Source organism: Ctenopharyngodon idella, chromosome 20 (assembly GCF_019924925.1).
Source record: "Ctenopharyngodon idella isolate HZGC_01 chromosome 20, HZGC01, whole genome shotgun sequence".
In the NCBI taxonomy this organism is placed as follows: Eukaryota; Metazoa; Chordata; class Actinopteri; order Cypriniformes; family Xenocyprididae; genus Ctenopharyngodon; species Ctenopharyngodon idella.
In genome coordinates, this window is record NC_067239.1 from 20,422,614 (window position 1) to 20,442,406 (window position 19,793).

General features: G+C 34.8%; 2 protein-coding genes across 9 annotated transcripts; both read left to right on the top strand.

The window, feature by feature from the left end:
* The first annotated feature begins 1,100 nt into the window (after positions 1-1,100).
* On the top strand, positions 1,101-15,389 carry cep43 (centrosomal protein 43). Of its 8 annotated transcripts, none has more exons than XM_051876355.1 (21): positions 1,101-1,260; positions 1,871-1,924; positions 2,031-2,085; positions 2,929-3,017; positions 3,207-3,344; positions 3,441-3,473; positions 4,162-4,218; positions 4,461-4,531; positions 4,907-4,968; positions 5,116-5,177; positions 5,282-5,362; positions 7,545-7,607; positions 8,664-8,875; positions 11,117-11,185; positions 11,381-11,458; positions 13,551-13,640; positions 13,775-13,893; positions 14,439-14,513; positions 14,637-14,670; positions 14,767-14,854; positions 15,237-15,389. In XM_051876355.1, exons 1-21 carry the CDS (start codon positions 1,177-1,179, stop codon positions 15,309-15,311), a joined length of 1,689 nt encoding a protein of 562 aa, XP_051732315.1. In that variant the 5' UTR covers positions 1,101-1,176; the 3' UTR covers positions 15,312-15,389. The 8 variants fall into 8 exon arrangements, with proteins under 8 accessions (XP_051732315.1, XP_051732316.1, XP_051732318.1 ...); XM_051876356.1 differs by having other exon boundaries at positions 11,384-11,458; XM_051876358.1 differs by lacking the exon at positions 11,381-11,458 and having other exon boundaries at positions 1,102-1,260.
* Positions 15,390-15,431: 42 nt separating this feature from the next.
* ccr6a (chemokine (C-C motif) receptor 6a) lies at positions 15,432-19,279 on the top strand. Its single transcript, XM_051876367.1, has 2 exons — positions 15,432-15,848; positions 17,495-19,279. Exon 2 carries the CDS (start codon positions 17,510-17,512, stop codon positions 18,620-18,622), a length of 1,113 nt encoding a protein of 370 aa, XP_051732327.1. The 5' UTR covers positions 15,432-15,848; positions 17,495-17,509; the 3' UTR covers positions 18,623-19,279.
* Positions 19,280-19,793: the final 514 nt, after the last annotated feature.

Consider the following 19,793-nt stretch of genomic DNA (forward strand, 5'->3'; position numbering starts at 1 on the left):
CCAGGCTTGTGGAATTTTCCAGATCTCTTCTGCCTTCTCTCACCAATTTTGCTTCCTGTCAACACATTTAATATCATTATAAATGGCAAAAAGGCAGAAAATAAACATTTAAACTGATGCTGGTTAATTTTAGCAGACAATCCTTGAACCCCTGTGGCCTGTTGCACAAAGCGGTTTCAGTTGCTACCCAGGTAAGTTCAAGATTAGTTTGAGTAAACTCTGGTTTTTCGGACTTATGAAGGTGGATTGGTTTTTTGGGGCTTCATTGCTATTGTAACTTACGCTACACGGCTAACCTGCTCCGGAGCAGGTTTTATTCTGGGTTAGAGATCGCAAACCCAAACTGGACCAATCAGCTGTGATTAGAACAGTTATTAAAACAGTTTATAGTGAAAACATTTTAGAGACAAAATTGCTCATCTTTTGCTGCTAATTATTTATTATATTTATATTATATGAATTAATTATGTATAATTCATATAATAGTATATTCATATAACTATTATATTATTTGACAATTAATATTTAACTTTGCTTTTAAATTGATATAAATATAATACATGCATCGATATATAAAGCTTTTAAACAAATTAAGCTTATGTGTATTCATTCACGCTTTGTGAATCTAATATAAATTATTACATTATAAATTAATAGGCATATTTCTTTGATTCACATGCATTGACATAGTCAGATATTTTCTTTCAGCTGCCTTCTCAAACTTTCACTGCAGCAGTTTTTATTCCTGCCTTGTAAATGCATTTCATTTCATGATATTTTTCATAACGATCTCTTAATCTTCAGAAGAGAAGTGAATCAAACGGACGCTCTGAATGTTCCGTGTGATTGGCTGTTTGCCGCACGTGTCACGCTTTCAGGTGCACGCGCTTCAGAGTTAATCGCAAACTCTGGATTAAACCTGCGTTGATAGAGGAATTTTATACCGAGCGTTGTGCAACATCTGATCCTGATCTTAACCAGTTTGGATTTATCCGGATTTGTCAACTCTAAACCTACTCTGAAACTCAGAGTTTGTTCAACTAGCTTCATGCAACAGGCCACTGGTTATTGAAACATACATGGCAGCACAAGCAAATGTCCACAAAAATTTGTAATTCCGTGACAGCCGCCAGGGTGCGCAGGTTTCCAGCCTGAGTCACATGACGCAAATTGAAGATGTCTGCGACAGAGGAGGACACGGAACTCAGAGATCTACTGATCCAAAACTTGGAAAACAGCGGTGTTTTGAATAAAATCAAGGTATTTTTCTGCCTATTTCGAAACACGTTTAAAGTCTTTATGAGGTCGGAATAATCCCTGTCTCTTACAGGACACGTTCCGTTTGCTAAGCACAATGTTTGTTAGCAGCATAGCACTGTGATGCTAAAGTTGTTATGGGAACAAATGGACAACAGCCACTGGTGTGACAACATTGAGTTATGACAGTGCGCCCTTGTCTTATTTTCCCTCATAGCAGTAAAGATGAGACCTACAGTGTCATTGTTTTTCTCGGCTGTATTAATATTAAATTATTTATGCTTTTTAGTTAACCGGCAAGTCTGCAAAACTCTCTTGATTTATATTTTTGGGCAAGGTGAGGGAGCCATTTAAAATGATCAGGCCACAAATAATCAAGTTTAACCTGTAACATAATTCCTTTAATCCGCTATAGATAAAAAAAAAACACCCTTTTAAATTTTAGTTATACCGTATTTGTACATAATAGTGTTTCTTTATTGACTCTGCAGTTAAAGTATCACCTCTGCAGTTTGAGCTGTACTGGTGCTCTGAGCCTGTTTGGCGCTGTACTGTTATAAATATGTCTGAATAAAGGACATATGGACTGATGATAGGTCTGTCTGGTTTACAGGCAGAGCTTCGTGCAGCTGTTTTTCTTGCCTTGGAGGAGCAGGACAAAGTTGAGGTAATTATAAGTAGTTCATCTTAATGCTGTTACATTAATTGTATGTTTTTGCATGTATGCTCTGCAAGATTCAACGTGTCATTTAGATGTCAACTCTTTTGACTAGAATAAAACTCCTCTTGTGAATGAAAACCTGAAAAAGTCCCTCAACACGAAGGATGGTAAGTTTGGGTTCCGTAAATGGCCTTTCTCTATTATTTTTTTCTGTCTTGCTTTGATAATGACACTACACAACTTTTTAAAATCTGAACAGAAAACACTCCGCATGATACACTTGCGGACTTTGTAAATTGTTAGAGAGAAAAATTATTGGGCATCATACCAGCATAAAACACTACCAGACTTTGATGTTTTTCTTAACTCATGCAGAAACGTGCTGCTCATTGCTAGGAGATGCATGACAAATGAAAGCGATACATGTTTAAATCCTCCAACTGGATGGAATCATAGTTTGAAGTAAAAAAAAAAAAACCTCAGTCTGGCGCTGAGTTTTTGAAACTAGCGTTAACTCCCTCCTTCAGACTGCAAATTGGGGCAAAATAAAGTGTATTCCAGCCTTTAAATTTTTAACTTAAAAAGTATTTTTATTTATTTATATATATATATATATATATATATATATATATATATATATATATATATATATATATATATATGTATGTGTGTGTGTGTACTTTAAAATCAGTGTCCAACAATTGATTTTCTGATTTTTCTACTTAAATAGATTTTTAATATAGAAATTTATCTTATGGTATTTCATTGCCAGCCAATTTAAAAGCCTGGGATGAACTACGTTTATAAAATGATGAGAAAACAAGACAGAAAAGAAAATACTAATAAATAATCCAATCTAAATAATCTAATGCTTGTCTAAACTGTAGGCAAGGCATTACAAGATTTAGACTTTTTTTATTTAACAATATTGTTTATTTAATAATATTTTTTTCTCCAAATGTTTGCTTTGGCAAATTATGCATATTCAGCATGTCTTACTCTTCTTACAGGGCGCTTGGTAGCAGGTCTTATCACTGACTTCCTGCAAGTCTTCAATTTAGACTTCACTCTGGCTGTGTTTCAACCTGAAATTAGCACGGTACGTCAGTGTCATGTAATACGCAACACTGTAATATATGCAGTAAGGTTTGAAGTTGTCATTCAAAAATTCATGCACATGTGTTATGATATCTTTTTTGATTGATCGAGTTGAATGTGATATACTGTGTCCTCTGTGGCCTCAAATCTCTTTTATCTGAACTAACGTACCCTACTATGTGTTGTTCAGCTGAATGGGCTCGACAGTCGTGAAACTCTGTCTAAAGAGCTTGGCATCTCTGAATTGGAGGTGAATAAAAACACCCCTCTCCTGCTAGAGTTAGTGAAGAGGGGCCGGCATAAGGACAAGACCTCCATTTTCACCGAGGTGATCTTTGATGCTCTGCATTTCAGCCAGTGTGATTAATCTAGTCCTTTCAGAATGCGTTACTCTTTCTCTTTCTCTCCTATCTTCTTTTCTCAGGGAGATCGGGTGACCGAGAGAACTTTTCCCAAGGTACTTTACCACTGCTATCTGGCTTGGGCCCAGTCCATATGTTATCTGTATAGATCTCTTTGTAACCTGTTTTTGCACCCACACGTACAGTAAGCACAGGTAGGGTTGATGCGCTCTCAGGAGCAGATCCAGTCACAGACTAGTAATAGTGCTAACCCAGTTATTTCACTTGTGGTTGGAGAGCACATCTTGGGTTGATTCATATCACTGGTTTAACCCCACATCACAAACCTCAGGCAATTTATTCAGGTCACACAAGGGAAGCATGATGTAAATGAACATCTTTAAGTGGTGCTGCAAAAAAAAGGTTTTCCTGTTAAGATACTTGTGCAAAACAAGCTTGTCCTACTTCTAGACTTTTTGTCTTGTTTTGCGGGCAATTTACGTGCATTTGTTTAATCACGCCACTGCATGACTTCTGTCATTTCAGACAAGAGTTCATATACTATAGTCTCATGGTTGTACATTGTGATCTTGTGTTTTGTTTTTAGGTGCTCAATGTGATTACCACAAACATGTGATTTATATCACTAATGTATATGAAAATAACAGATATACAATTTTATATTGATTTTTATATACTAAAATATACATTTTAAATAATGCTTAATAGATTTTATAGATAATATTGATTTTCTTTGGAGTATAATCTGCAATGATTGTATAAATGTTTGTGGATGGTGTTTAGGAATTGTTGCCTCGTCAAATTGCTGATGCCCGCAAGAAATTTGACAGTCATGACAAGGTAACTTTTGTTTTTTATTATTATTATTTTTTTTTTATAATAACTTTATAATTAATACAATGTACCACATAATATATAGTGATTTATTTATAAAATAGGAAGTATCCATTTTATTATTCATTTGAAAATAATAAATCATTGTAATTATTACATAATAATAATTTGGTAATTAATCATCAATAGATTAAATAAATATAAAAACATAAGTGAGTGTAATTTTTTTTTTTTTTTTGATTTCACAGAACAGAAGTGGTGAGATCAACAGAGATGCAGTTATTGGCATTTTCGTGGATCTTTTACCCCAGTTCAGCAGGTTTGTTTCATCATTGTGGATTCTGAATGCCACAAACTCTAGGAATATTCTTAACTTACTGGTACTGAAACCCTCATTTATGTAACGACTGAAAGTGTTGACGTCTTCCCACATTGTTGGTTTGCTCTTCTGTAATTATGGCTGGTTGAGGTTCTTGTTGTTGTGGTCATGGCCTTTCTCTTGATTTGGGAACAGAGTGTATTTCTGCACACTAATCCGAATAAAGGTTTCTTAATGTGAAGCTCATTATAAAAGATCAATAGATAATAGAACTTATTGTACTGTAGTTTTAGCCTAGTGCATTTCTGTTGCAGTTGCTATAAATTGCCACATATTTCACTAATTTGATTCTTTTTTGTATATGCAAATAAAAAGAAATGTGCTGGACAGTTACGTCACAGAGGAACTCAAAGCCAAAGGCAAGGATATAAGCAATAGTAAGTATTTGTGATCTTGTTTAGTTGTCCACCATTATAGGGATGCAATTTTTTTGACATTTCTTGTGTTAATCTTGTCATTCATTGTAATAGATGCTAATAGAATTTTGTCTTCCACTTCTTTCTGTTTTCTATAACTTTACATAGCTATAGACTTTCAGGACTTCCTGGGAATGTACAAATGCTTCTTCATACAGTGTCGAAGTGTGGTAAGCAGCCTTAAACACATTCTGTTTTGTTTTAGCATTCTTTTTTTTTTTTCTTTTTTTGTGTGATGTCTGATGTATACCAAGGTCTGTAATGTCCTTTACAGGTTACCAGTGACAATAGCGACGCACTTTACTCCTCATGTAAAACTGCTGAAGACAGAATCATTTCAACTTCAGTCAGTAAGGTAAACTGACTTCCTGTCTTTCTTTGTTTGTTCCTGTTTCTGCTTATCTTTTTCTCACACACTTTCCTCTCACCTTCTGTCTAGATTATAAACTCTGATCTTTGTTGTATTTCAAATATGAGTTGATTTTTGTCTTGTCTGATAATCTCTTTCACCTACCTGTATATTTATAAAAAAAAAATAACTTTGAGACCACAAAGCCAAAGCTGGCTTTTGTTGGCCTTTTATGTGCAAATCCTGCAAAATGTTATCAAACATTTCTGTTTTATTGCACGCGCAATTTTCATCTTGTTCTAACTTTCATTTCATCCAGCCCATTAAGTTTAACCCCAGAACATCATTTGTTTTATGAATCGAAGATGCGTGGTGTAGTGATGGGTAGCAGTGTTTATCAGCATATCTTATGTCATCTAGATGGTGGGTGATGTACAATAGTAATTTCATGCGTTGATTGCATTTTGACTCACAAAGGGGAAAGGGGTTTTACCACAGTGCAGGCAAGTGCCTTTGACCTGCACAGAATGTCATTTCACACAACAAGATGATTGTTTTAAATTAAGATGCATATATTATACACATATATATCCCCTCACTAGATTTTTTTGGTATTCTTTTGGGTCCTTTTGCATTTTCTCTGTCTCTCTCTCTCTCTCTCTCTGTGTGTGTGTATATATATATATATATATATATATATATATATATATATATATATATATATATATATATATATATATATATATATATATATATATATATTAATCTTTATTCAAATTGTGTTTATTATGGGCCTAAATGAACAAACAAAATGAAAATGATTATAAAAAGTCTATTAATTCTTATGAATTCATTCCATCTTCCCATGTTTATCACAATGACGTTATATAACATTTATTCATCATGTTGTTGTTTTTTCTACATACTATATCATTGGGAAGTTCAAACAAACTTGATTATTTGAAATTTACTTGAAAATTACTTGAAATTTTGATTAAAATTTAACAAATGTCACATCAGTGAAAGTTTTGTGAATAGAAATTAGTTCGTGTGTCATTAACTTTTGCATGCCTTTTTTTTGCATGCAGTCTTCTGTGCATTTTTTTTTTTTTTTTTTTTTCTGCAACAGGTCATCTTTTTTCTTTATTTTTTTTGCATACACTACCAGTCAAAAGTTTGGAAACAATAAGATTTTTAATGTTTTTAAAAGAAGTTTCGTCTGCTCACCAAGGCTGCATTTATTTAATTAAAAATACAGTAAAAACAGTAATATTGTGAAATATTATTACAATTTAAAATAACTGTTTTCTGTTTGAATATATTTTATAAAGTAATTTATTCCAGTGATGGCAAAGCTGAATTTTCAGCATCATTACTCCAGTCTTCAGTGTCACATGATCCTTCAGAAATCATTCTAATATGATGATTTTCTGCTCAGGAAACATTTGATTATTATCAATGTTGAAAACAGTTGTGTACTTTTTTTTTTTTCAGGATTCCTTGATGAATAGAAAGTTCAAAAGAACAGCATTTATCTGAAATACAAAGCTTTTGTAACATTATACACTAACGTTCAAAGGTTTGGGGTCAGTAAGAATTTTTATTTTTATTTTTTTGAGAAGAAATTAAAGAAATTAATACTCTTATTCAGCAAGGATGCATTAAATCGATCAAAAGTGACAGTAAAGACATTTATAATTTTACAAAAGATTATATTTCAAATAAATGCTGTTCTTTTGAAGTTTCTATTCATCAAAGAATCCTGAAAAAAATATATATATATTGTACACAAATATTTTGTATAAATGTTTCTTGAGCAGCAGATCGGCATATTAGAATGATTTCTTGTGACACTAAAGACTGGAGTAATGATGAAAATTCAGCTTTGCCATCACAGGAATAAATTACTTTATAAAATATATTTAAACAGAAAACAGTTATTTTAAATTGTAATAATATTTCACAATATTACTGTTTTTACTGTATTTTTAATTCAATAAATGCAGTCTTGGTGAGCAGACGAAACTTCTTTTAAAAACATTAAAAATCTTACCGTTTCCAAACTTTTGACTGGTAGTGTATGTGTTTATTTTTTTCAATCATCTCCATCCAAACCCGTGTATTATTTAGTGAGTCTACCATGCCGTTGTTGTATAAGGGAAGCTGATGGTTGTATTCTGGTGCTCAGATACCCAGGTATAAAGGATTTGTTAAACACAGTTCAGCGCAGGAAGAAAAGGCTGACCCGAAGGTAAAGCACCTGTGCGTCAGATCTGATACAAGAGCTTTTGATCAGCTCAACCATGTGGCTTCCTTTAGGTCACATATATGATTCATAAATGGGTGGTGTCTGAACACATTTGGCTGTTACTAGGTAGAAGTAACTATCATGCCAAGATTAAGATTTGTGCTTTTTCCCTTTACTGTTATCAGATGTGCAAGTGAAAGTTTATGTCCCAAGACTAAATTATCGCTTTGTATTCAAGATGGAGATGCAAAAAGTGCTTATATGTTTAATGGTGCTAAATGTAGCCCATGGTTGAATTGGAACCATCTTAGAACTTGATATAGTAGACTGGCTATTGCAGAGCAGATTTAAGCTACAACACAATACAAATGAGATCAGTCTTTCTCAGAAAGCTTTTAGGGCAAACATACTGACCAGGCTTTCGCTAATCACACATTACTACTGTGAAAATATTTTAATACTTACTAACACCTTTAACCATTGGCTTTTAAAACTGTTAACCAGATTCAGCATGTATCGTCTAACCGCTTACTTTTGGATATGTACACTAATTCTGCAACATTTCATCTCAAGTAAAAACTTTCTTTTGAAAGTTTTCCTGTTCAAAGTAAATGATCAATTTGTGAGTGGGTTGAATGACGCAGCATTTTTCTCCGAATATTTTGAAGGTTGACATTGATGTGGGCATTTTGACAACCCACTGTTCTTGTATCTTAAATCAAATGTTAATTTCTTTTCATCTTTTAATCGTCTATTAACAGGAAGTTCCAGGCAATTTTACTTGAGAATGTCATGTTTTAAAACTACGCGGGTGAATGGGGACTTACTCTTCTTTGATTTCTTCTTTTTTTATTTTCTTGCTCATAATACACCACTTGTAATGCATAACACTCAAATTAATTATGGGATACTGTTGGTTCCAAACGGAATTGTACCAGTAGTTTCTTTACATGAGCATAGCAGATGATGCTCATTGTTCATGTTGATCAGATGAAATCTATAGCTTGTAGCCTTTTGATGTTATTACAGTATGTTGATTATATTGTGACTTTGCCATAGGCTGCAGATAGAAGACCTGGTGAAACACTAGGGTCTCAGAAGAACAGAGGGTCTGTTCAAGTGTCTGAAGGCTCAGAGGAGGTATTAGGTGATGGGAAAAACCTTCCCACCCCACTGAGGAGAGCGCTGGAATTCGGACTGGAGGATGAGGATGAGGAAGGAGACTCATTCTTCGATGATCCTCTTCCTAAACCTCAGAAGACTTATGGCTGGTAAGGATACCTTCACTAGGAGAAATCATCAATCATGGCTTCTCATGTAGACCGTTCACACTGACAAAAGTAACAAGAAGTCATTCATTTTAAATGAAAGTTCAGAATTGGAGGTGACAAACTTGGTATTGAGGACTAGGAGTGCAACTTAAAAAAAAAAAAAATGAAGAAATAAATTAACAGTTTAATTCGGACATGTAAATGGGTCAATGACATGACGGGTCATTTTTTTTGCCCAGAGGCCTTAATAATAATAAAAAACAAAGATATGACATCCAAAGTATCTAAGGTAGTACAACTAGATCTCTTTTATTGAATCCAAAAGGTTTTAATTATATATTTTATTATTATTATTATTATTATTTATTATTATTTATTATTATATATTTTAAAGATTTTGAAGTGTCAAAAGGTCATTCGGTTTAACCGTCCAAAGGCCAATACAGCCATTTCATTTGTGGTTACAATATCTTAAAATGTAATAAATATATATATATATTTTTATTCTAGCATGATTTTATAACATCATATATGCAAAATGGTATTAAAATTATGTGTAGAAGTCATTGCTTTGTTATGAGAAAGAATGTCTGGAAAAATGAATTTCATTGATGTAATTCAGAGTAACCAATATAAAGGGACCATTTTGGATCTAGTCAATATCATGTGACAGGATGTGACATCATTCAGACACCTGCAAAGGACCACATGGTCATGAAGCAAAATAACTAATTCTCTCTTAACTATTTCTAGTTTTCACTTGCTCATACGCTTGTCCTGAAATATCAGGTCATTCGGTACAATAAAACATGGAAAATGTTGTAGTATTTTAAAAACTTGTACTAAATATAAAATGTTTGATTGTCCTTTTGCTAGCTAACTAGGTAGTTAGCTAGATATCAGCCTGTTAACATTCTTTGAAAATATCGTCATTCGGTATAACCAAAAGTGTCATTCGGTAAAACTGAAATTTTGGTTAAACGGAATGACTTTTTTGGTGACAAATTTTGTCCATCTTGTAATAGATGATAAAAGAAGTGTTAATTGATTATAAAAACCACATAATCTCATTAACACTTAATAAAACTTCAAAATTAATTATATCTCCATTAAGTTTTTTGACACTTTTAAAAACCTTATTCGTCAATGACCCATATATATAAATCGCTGTTCAAACTGACAGATAAATAGACATACTGTTTATTTAATTCGTGGTTAAAATGTTAGTTAAATGTAACAATAAAATAATATAAACAAATAGATAAATGTTCCCAAGTGTGAACTGTTCAACAGCATGTTATTTTTTTCAAATGGCAGATAGAAAAGCATTTGGAAAAAGGATAAAGTAAATACTATCAATAAAAATAAAATTAAAATGTTGCATTTAAAATAATTTATCACTTTATTTTGTATTGTTACATACAATTACAAAAAACATGAATTAAATTATTTGTCAGTTTGAAAAGTGATTTATTTAAATTTTTTTAATTAATCTATTGATAATTGATTGCACTTCTAATCCTCCATATGTTGGAAACCCAAGGCCTGTATGCAGTCTTAACACCGTGTCTACACCGAATGTGACAGTTGTTGTTTCGCGCCGAAACAGCATGAGGCTATCTCTGTGAAAGCGACTAAGCGACTGTTGCAAATCCTTTTGTTCTTTGTGCCAGAAGTAGCGCGAGCACTCAGAAATAGAACGGGGCATCAGTTTACTGTGGGGAATTTATGTCGTGTCGCACCGCATCTAGTGTAGACAGCATCACTTAATGGGTTCAATTTGATTTCTCGCATCTGGTGTAGACATTTGAAAAATGTGGGCAAGTAGAAATGCCTACTAGCATCCAACAGTACAGCATCCTCCAGCCATTTAATTGCTGTGAGTGTGATCACATTTATCACAGTCCTGGTTTGTCTTGTGGGAGCAGATTTCCATTCAGAGCTTTGAACAAGGACTGTTTCACTGCCCACATGTTCTACTGAGACTGAAAAAGCAAATAAAAACGAAATTATCTAAACCACTGACACCTTTGATTGCAATTTCAGAAAACTTCATCTGGGTTCTTTTTGTTTTTGAAGCACATAACTGTAGTTCATTTTTTACTATTTAAATATGTTGGGCCCCCACCCATAAGTTACAATTATAAACAAAGACTTCAAATAACTGAGAAGTGCTTTTGTTTTTCTGACCTATATCTTCTCCTTTTCACTCTTGCCTCTTAATGCTGCACGTGAAAACAGTGGTTTATCTTCGGCAGATAAGCCTTATTCAGGACAGAGGCATTTTGAAAAAAACTTTAGTCAAAAAGAGTAAGTACTTCCTGTTTTCTGAGTATATTTGCATTTTTACTATGATTTTGACTATGACACATAACAGGTAGATCTTGGAGCTTTGTTGTATGTTGCACCTTGTCCCTATTTTGCTTTTTGTTCCTGTCGCTCTGTTTCTCTCACGCTCTTTCTGTAACCGTGTCTGTGCTCTGTCTGTGTTTTCCCCCTCGTGAGAAGTCAGCACTGGCAGAGGGAAGGAAGCCTGTCAGGGCGATCCTTATCCCAAATGAGGAGGGGTACTAGCCTCAATGAGTGAGTGTGCATGGAGTGATCACACTGCCGTTCAAGCCCACTGCATCCATCTTAACCCATGGGTGCAAAATCAGGCTGTTCATAAAGCAGCAGAATACAGTGGTCAGTCCCATTTTAGAGAGCTAAATAAGTTTACGCACAGTTTGGTTGTAAACAAGAGTAACGGTCGGATTCAATAACTGAACTGCCTCCTTCACAAATACGTTTTAGAGCTTGACTGATTAAATAATGTCTTGTTTATTAATTAATGTCTTATTAACTGTGATAAGAATTTCCAGTATTATGAACATTGCCATCTTTGATATTTACTTTCATTACAAGTGTTGTAATGCTATATCAATTATATACACACACTATTTAATCCACTCCTGTAAAATGTCGTATGAACCGGGGTGTCCATTGCTATATATGAATGACATCCAGGGTTTAACCACCAACAAATAAATAATTTTTTTTTTAAATTCTTTTATATTATAATTTTTTTAATGTTTTTGGAAGAAATCAATTATGCTCACCAAGGCTACATTTATTTAATCAAAAATACAGTAAAAACAGCAATGCTGTGAAATATTTGATTTTAAAATAATTTTCTATTTTAATAAATTTAAAAATGTAATTTATTCTTATGACAAAGCTGAATTTTCAGCATCATTACTTCAGTGTCACATGTTCCTTCAGAAATCATTCTAATATGCTGATTTGACGCTCAAGAAACATTTATTATTATTATTATTATTATCATCAATATTAATAAGAATTGTTTCTTAAGCATCAAATCAGCATATTGATTTGAATTGCTGAAAAAAATAATATATATATATATATATATATAATTTTTTTTTTTTTTTTTTTTTTCACAATTTTTTATTCGACTATTAATGCTAAGTTTTTCTAGAAGCTAGTAAAAAAGAAAATCAACTAAGAATCATTCTAAGGGCCAGATTTACAGCTTGCACCAGAGCAAACCCTTTTTTGGTGTTAAAAAACTACTGTCAGGATTTACTTAAGATGCGCAGTGAACAAGTAGGCTTGGACAGTTATTTTTGCAGCTGACCTTATGGCATATGCATTTGTACAAGATTCCCTTTCAGACGTAAAAGGAGTGCATTTATGTAAATTATGCAACATGATTTACTAAGATTTGCAGTAGTCAATTTTCTGGTATTTACAGCATTATTTAATGTCAAAAAAGCATGTCTTAACCCATTTGCGCTTGACATGGCTGTGATGGGAGGGAAGGGAGGGAATTTTCTCCACTAATGTTAATTTATTTGGAATGCCAGAGGAAGATATCCGAACATATCGTTAGCCGAGCCACATTATTTTAAATTTGCTGCTTCTGTGTTGTTAGTAGATCACCCGCACCTGATTATCATTGGCTCTGCTTTTTTGTGACTCTACGCTAATTTATGCTGCTCAGATGGTAGATTGTGTTGGTCATAATGGAAATGAACCGGCTGCGTCTGTGTTCTTTAATTTGAGCATTGTCAGTAGATCACCACTCTCATCGGTGCTTTATGGGATTGTGGTCACAAGCTAATTATACCCTGTTTAGTAAATATGGCCCTTAGAATCTTAAGATGATGATGATGATAATAAGAATCATAAAAATATCAGTGAACTCATTTGGCTTGTTGGTACAGAGGTATTATTTTTTTGCTAATGCTGCTTATATCACTTATTCCAGGTTGAGAATGCTTTTCGTTTAGATTATTAATATTGACAAATAATTTTGAATTATGCATCTTTATTAATTACCCAGCCCAGATCTAGCGATGCTCCAGTACATGACACATGACCGTTTGAGAATCACACCTCACCAGAAAATGCATATGTCAGTCCCAAACACTGCCTGTGTGAATGTAACAGTCATAATGTGACTACAGTCATAATTGTGGTTTTTTTTTTTTTTTTTTTTTTTTTTTTTTTATAAAGCTTTTACCTTTTATCCTTTTCGTTTCTTTCCTTCTCTGCATTTGTTCTACATGTTTCCTATATATTTTTCTCTCTTAATGTCCCTGACCTTGTTCTTCTGGGTGTCGTGTATGTGTATGTGTCGATGAACATGCAATGTTGCTCTGTCTGGCCTCAGCCTGTCTGCTATAGGCAGTGATAAAGAGGGAGATGGAGAGGACATGCTCTCTGACTGTGATAACAGGCCCAGCCCTGACTCTGAACCCAGGTGAGCTGGGCTAATTCCTGTCTGTCTCCTGCCATATAGTGTCCCTCTTCCTCCACTTCTCATTATATGGCTGTCAGCTCACTTTACAAAGTTCATGCAGTCTCGCTGAGAGTCTCATCCTGTCTGTTTTTCAGGAGAGAAGGCTTGGGCAGCAGTTTAGGAAAAGCATTCGCCATAGACGCGCAGCTAAAGAGCACGGGAGGATCCATCTCTGCTGAGAGCAGCCAAAAAGATCATTCATCTGACAAGAATGGTAGCAAGCCGGTTGTGAAACCAATCACAATCATTCTTTCAAAAATGATGTTGGATTCTCACTAAATCTGATTATTTAGGAGTGCAAACAAAGTTGTGTTTTGCAACAACATCCACCATACATGTAAAAACTATGGCTTCAGAGAAGGGAAAAAAGTACGAATATGCTTTATTTTACATGAAATGAAAGGCTAAAAAAAAAATAACATTCAGTCATGAACTAAATATGGGAATGAGAGTATTTGCGTAGAAATTAGGTCAGTCTGACCCAATTCCATTACACAAAATGAAAGTTGCAGAGCTGCTTCTGATATTGTTATACCCACTATTTCTATTTCTGGGAAGATCTGATGTATTTTAGTATGCCAATTATGCATAATCTTTACACAGAATTTACCCCACCAAAGGTTTCCAAAAAAATCTAAATTCCTCATGACTCATCTGAGTCGGATCCTGACTTTTATGAATTAAAATCAAATCAAAATTCCCCTAACTGATATTATTTTGACTGTAATATTATCTTTTCTCCTTGATTTGTTGTCTTAGGTACGTCTAGTTCTAAAGATAAGGGTGTCAAAGATTTTCCCACACCAACTGAAAAAACCGGATCCCCTTTGCTAGGTAGGAACTCCTCAGTCATTATCGTTTTGTTTTTTTTTTTCTTCAATGACTTAAACATCAAATCAAACAACCCTTCTAAATATCACGTCTTATTTCTCTTTTTTTAAAAAAAATGCATTGCAGATGAAGATGCTGACTATGACGATGATTTCAACAGGTATTGACTGTGCCCCTTAAGTGTTTCACTGGTCCCTTGCTATTTTGCTCAGTCTGAATCTAATGAAGTCTTCTGATCTCTCTCGTTTCACTTCAGTCATCGTTCTGAAAACTCTAAGAGTGAAGTGAGCATAGATGAGGAGATTGAGGAGGTTTCAATGGAGGGGCCTGACATCAGTGATAAGGTATCGTTGTCTCCATCCTCATTATTTGTGTTGGCATTGCAACTTAAGCCTTGTTTCAAAAGGATTTTAAATGACTAAGGTCCTTGATCCTTTTTGGTTAAACTATTCCATTAATAAGATCATAAAGAATGTCATTTAATTATGGTCCCACTTCATAAGTCTTTGTGAAGAGGGACAAATGTTAACAGAATGGCCTCATGAATAAGCGTCCATTGTGTAAAAGGCAAGAAGTGAGAGTGGGCTGTTTTGTAAACGGAAAAGATTTTGGTTTAAGAGGCCCAATGAGGCAGCGAGAGGAAGTGACTTAAGTGTTATAACGGAAACAGTTTAACCTTGACCACTTCTTATAATTGAATTTGGTTTCTCCCACTCTTTCTTGTAGCTTGATGAAACCACTCAGGATGTGAGCGTCTCACAGATCAGTTTGGGTGCAGACTACATGGAAGATGTTGCTTGATACCCGTCAGTTCCTTGTTTTGTACTTTATGTATTTATGGATTTAGTTGACATAATAAATAATTAAGTACCATCTGAATGTTGACTCTTCCTGTTTTTTTTTTATTACCATTACAAAAAAAAAAAATGGAAGGACAGAAATGAAAGGATAGAAAGTTCTCAGTTAAAAAAAAAAATCAATCATTAAGTTGTGTAACAGTTTTAATGTCAGTGAGAGTGCCGTAGAATTGACAGTGAAATTAGTCTTTTTGAACTGTGCATTGAAGTGCTGAAAGTAGACGTGGCTCTCTTTGAAACCATAATCTATTTAGTGGTACATATGTGTCAGGCAGCTTTGATGGTCTGACATTCACACCTACACCATCATGATTCTATACAGCAGCACTGAAGCACCGCCTCCTGCTTGCAGATTAGATAATTGTCATTCTTATTACGCAGCAGGGCCCTGCCCAAGTGTTCTTTCCTCATCAGAAACCAGAAGGAACAGAAGTCAGAAACCTCACACTGCATTCCATTGGACTTGTTTGTGTAGATACGGGTAAGTTGCTTCTTTTTTCTGTTTCAGTCACATGATAAATGTTTAGTTGGAAATGCTAGTCAGTCTCTATTTGTTTTATTACCTACATATTTAATTACGTAGACAAGATAATTTATTAGTCTTGGTGTTGTGGGAAACAGATTAGAATTAGAATCGAAGTTTTTAGTGTGCAGGATGTGTATTTAAGTGAGACACGACTATATTGGCAAAGGGAAAGACAAAGTGCTTTTGTGTTTAAAATACTTTTTTTGGGCTTTTGAAATACTTTTTTCCAAGCAAATAATGGATGTGCATAATTCTTCTATATGCCAGTAACTACTAAAGTCACTAAACATTAAAAAAAACAGCAACCCTGTAAAAACTTTAAATATTTTTACACCTCAGTTCCTCTATCAGTTTTTTTTTCATGTGTACAAAGCACGTTCTCTTTGTGTTCCTATTAAATTAACATTGCCCCTATGACATGCAAACATAAAAAGACATCTCTATTTGTTTTATTACCTACATATTTAATTACGTTGATGAGATAATTTATTAGTCTTGGTGTTGTGGGAAACAGATTAGAATTAGAATCGAAGTTTTTAGTGTGCAGGATGTGTATTTAAGTGAGACACTTGACTATATTGGCAAAGGGAAAGACAAAAGTGCTTTTGTGTTTAAAATACTTTTTTTGGGCTTTTGAAATACTTTTTTTCCAAGCAAATAATGGATGTGCATAATTCTTCTATATGCCAGTAACTACTAAAGTCACTAAACATTAAAAAAAACAGCAACCCTGTAAAAACTTTAAATATTTTTACACCTTAGTTCCTCTATCAGGTTTTTTTTTTTTTTTTTTTATGTGTACAAAGCACGTTCTCTTTATGTGTTCTTATTAAATTAACATTGCCCCTATGACACGCAAACATAAAAAGACACTTTTTTAAGCAAAGATTTGTCATAAATTATTGTTTGGATCTATAGTAAGCACAGGGTGTGTGTTTTTTTTTTTTTTTTTTTTTTTTTTTTTATAACTTTTAGCTTTATATTTTTTCTTGAACTTACATGTCATGACGTTATAGATTTCTTTCTTTTTTTTTTTTTTTTTTCCCCATGTTTGATGCTTGCCATTAAACTTATGAATGCATGGATAGTAGTAATTTGCTTGAGAAATGCTTCGCTTTTTCTAGACAAACATCCTCTCCAGGACTAATGGCCACTAAATAGGTCGTGTATTGAATCTCTTGCTGTGTATGCGACCTGATTTTCTGCAGATTTCCTCTTTCTGCAAAGATAAAATGTCAAACTACAAAGCGACATTTGCACTGAGCTTTTTCATGGTGAAGAGGGAATTATTGGATTTAACCTAATTTGTCCTGTAACTATTCTTACAGAATATTATAAAGCAGCGACAAAATGGTGGCACATAGTTCTGCCTCTTCATTCTTAGGAAAAATTAACAACAAATTTCTTTTTTTTGCGTTACTGTTTTTAATATTTTAATCTCATATCACTCATATTCTAGTCCATTATAAATATGGTTGAATATACCATTTTAAATCTAGTTCTTTAGATTTCAGTCAGGCAGCTTTATCTTGACACGTGAGCTCTGCCATAAAATAAATAATTTGACTGATGTTCCTCTTCTTTTCTTCCTTTCCTTACAGTTTCAAAGGGAGAAAATGGATGAACAATTTACCACTCCAGTGTTTTCATATGATGATTTTGAGGAGCCGTGTTCGATGGAGCGCAGGCTCAACATTGAGAACTTCCTCCAGTTGTTCATTCACCCAATCATTTGTTTTGCTGGTTTCATCGGCAACACCCTCGTGATTGTGACGTACGCCCTCTACAAGCGAACCAAGTCCATGACTGACGTGTACCTGCTGAACGTGGCCATTGCTGACATCCTGTTTGTTGTGGCACTGCCTTTGATCATCTACAGCGAGCAGCACGGGTGGGCCATGGGGAACTTATCTTGCAAGCTGCTGCGTGGCATCTACAGCGTGAACCTGTACAGCGGCATGTTGCTCCTGGCTTGCATCAGTGGAGATCGCTACCTTGCCATCGTGCAAGCCCGCCGGTCTTACCGGTTGCGTTCAAGCACTCTGCTTTACAGCCACCTGGTCTGTGCAGCCGTCTGGATTTTGGCCTTGCTCCTGTCCCTCCCCACCTTCATATTTTATGAGCGTTACCAACCTGGCCCAATCGCATTCATTGCAAACAGTACATACGGCGATGACAACAGGGAGTATGTCTGCTTCTTCTCGTTTAAGTCGAATCAAACTGCACGTACGATGAAAACCGTGGTGCCCAGCTCTCAGGTGGCGATGGGTTTCTTCTTGCCGCTGCTGATCATGGGATTCTGTTACTCCAGCGTCATTGTCACTCTCCTTCGGGCCAAGAACTTTCAGAGACATAAGGCAGTGCGTGTGGTCCTTACAGTGGTCTTTGTGTTTGTGGTCTGCCATATGCCTTACAATATAGCGCTGTTGTATTATACCATCAGCATGTTTGAAGAACAGGATTGCAGCCATGAGGAAGCCGTCTCATTGACCATGACCTTCACAAGAAGCCTGGCGTACCTGCACGCTTGTCTCAACCCCCTGCTGTACGCCTTCATTGGGGTAAATTTCAGAAACCACTTCCGAAAGATCCTACGGGATCTCTGGTGCTTGGGGAAGAACTACATGTCAGCGAGACGGTCCTCACGCGCCACCACAGAAATGTACATTTCCACACGGCGCTCTATGGATGGCTCGACCAATGACAATGGGACTTCGTTTACCATGTGATTGGGTGCTGATTAAGGGCAACGTACCCAGCATTGTGACTGACTGACTGATTAGCATCAATCAATTTTGATTTTCTTCATATTGTTCCAAACCTGTATGACTTTGTCTTTTGTGTTCCACAAAAGAAAGAAAGTCATACATGTTTTGACTGGAACAACATGATTGTGAATAAATGATGACGGCATATTTTAAGGAATGAATTTTTCCTTTAATATTTTTGATATTGAGAAATTATACCAATTATAAACAAAAGAGGGAAAAGTGCAAACCACATACGAACCATTTCCAGATGAGATCAGTGTGGTCATTCCTTGTTTTCAATGTGTAAAAATGGCAGTGTAAAAAGTCTTCTGTATATGAATGAATATTGCAGATGAGGTGCACTATATGTAGTACTTTATTTTTCTATTTGTACTATTTACCTGTTGTACATATCTTTAACGATGCCCAAACAGACACTGTTTTATCTAAATAAATTAGGCAAAGTATTACAATACAAAAATAATTAAGGGTGACATTCTGAAATGAGAACTAGTGCTTCTTTAAAATTCACCAAGCCCATCTCTGCAACAAATAGATCAACTGAGTTTTAACAACTTTTCTTTTTCTTTTTAGTTTGTCTATGCTGCAATAATACATGATTAATTTAATTTCTGATCTGATAGGTTTGAATGTTATTGTTTCTACTAGAAGTCAAGCACACAAAAGACTTGAACATTATGCCATGGCCTTTGAGGCGGTACCTTGTTTTTGGTTGTTTTGTTTTTTTTTACATGGATTCGCCTTCCCATACCCTTTTGCATTACAGTCCTCTACAAAAATTTGTCTCCTCCCACCCCCAAACATTTGAGCAGTATATCAGATCATCTTTGAAAGGATGCTTTCAAAAAAATGCTTTCTTTGCTCATTTCCACATAGCTTCTCTTTTTACCCAAGTTCACGGTTACAGGTTAATGGTTTTTTTTTCCGCGTATTTCCACATTGTTTCCCTCTCTTTTCCCCAATTTCAAAGTTACAGGTTGTGTTGATTGTCTCTTTTTCTCTCAAACTAGTTACAGGTTGATGTTTTCTTTGCGTAGGGTTAGGGTTACCAGGTTAACATATTCTTTTTCCCAAAAATTAAGGTTACAGATTAATTGCTTTGCTTCAATGTGAACTTCTCCATTACTGA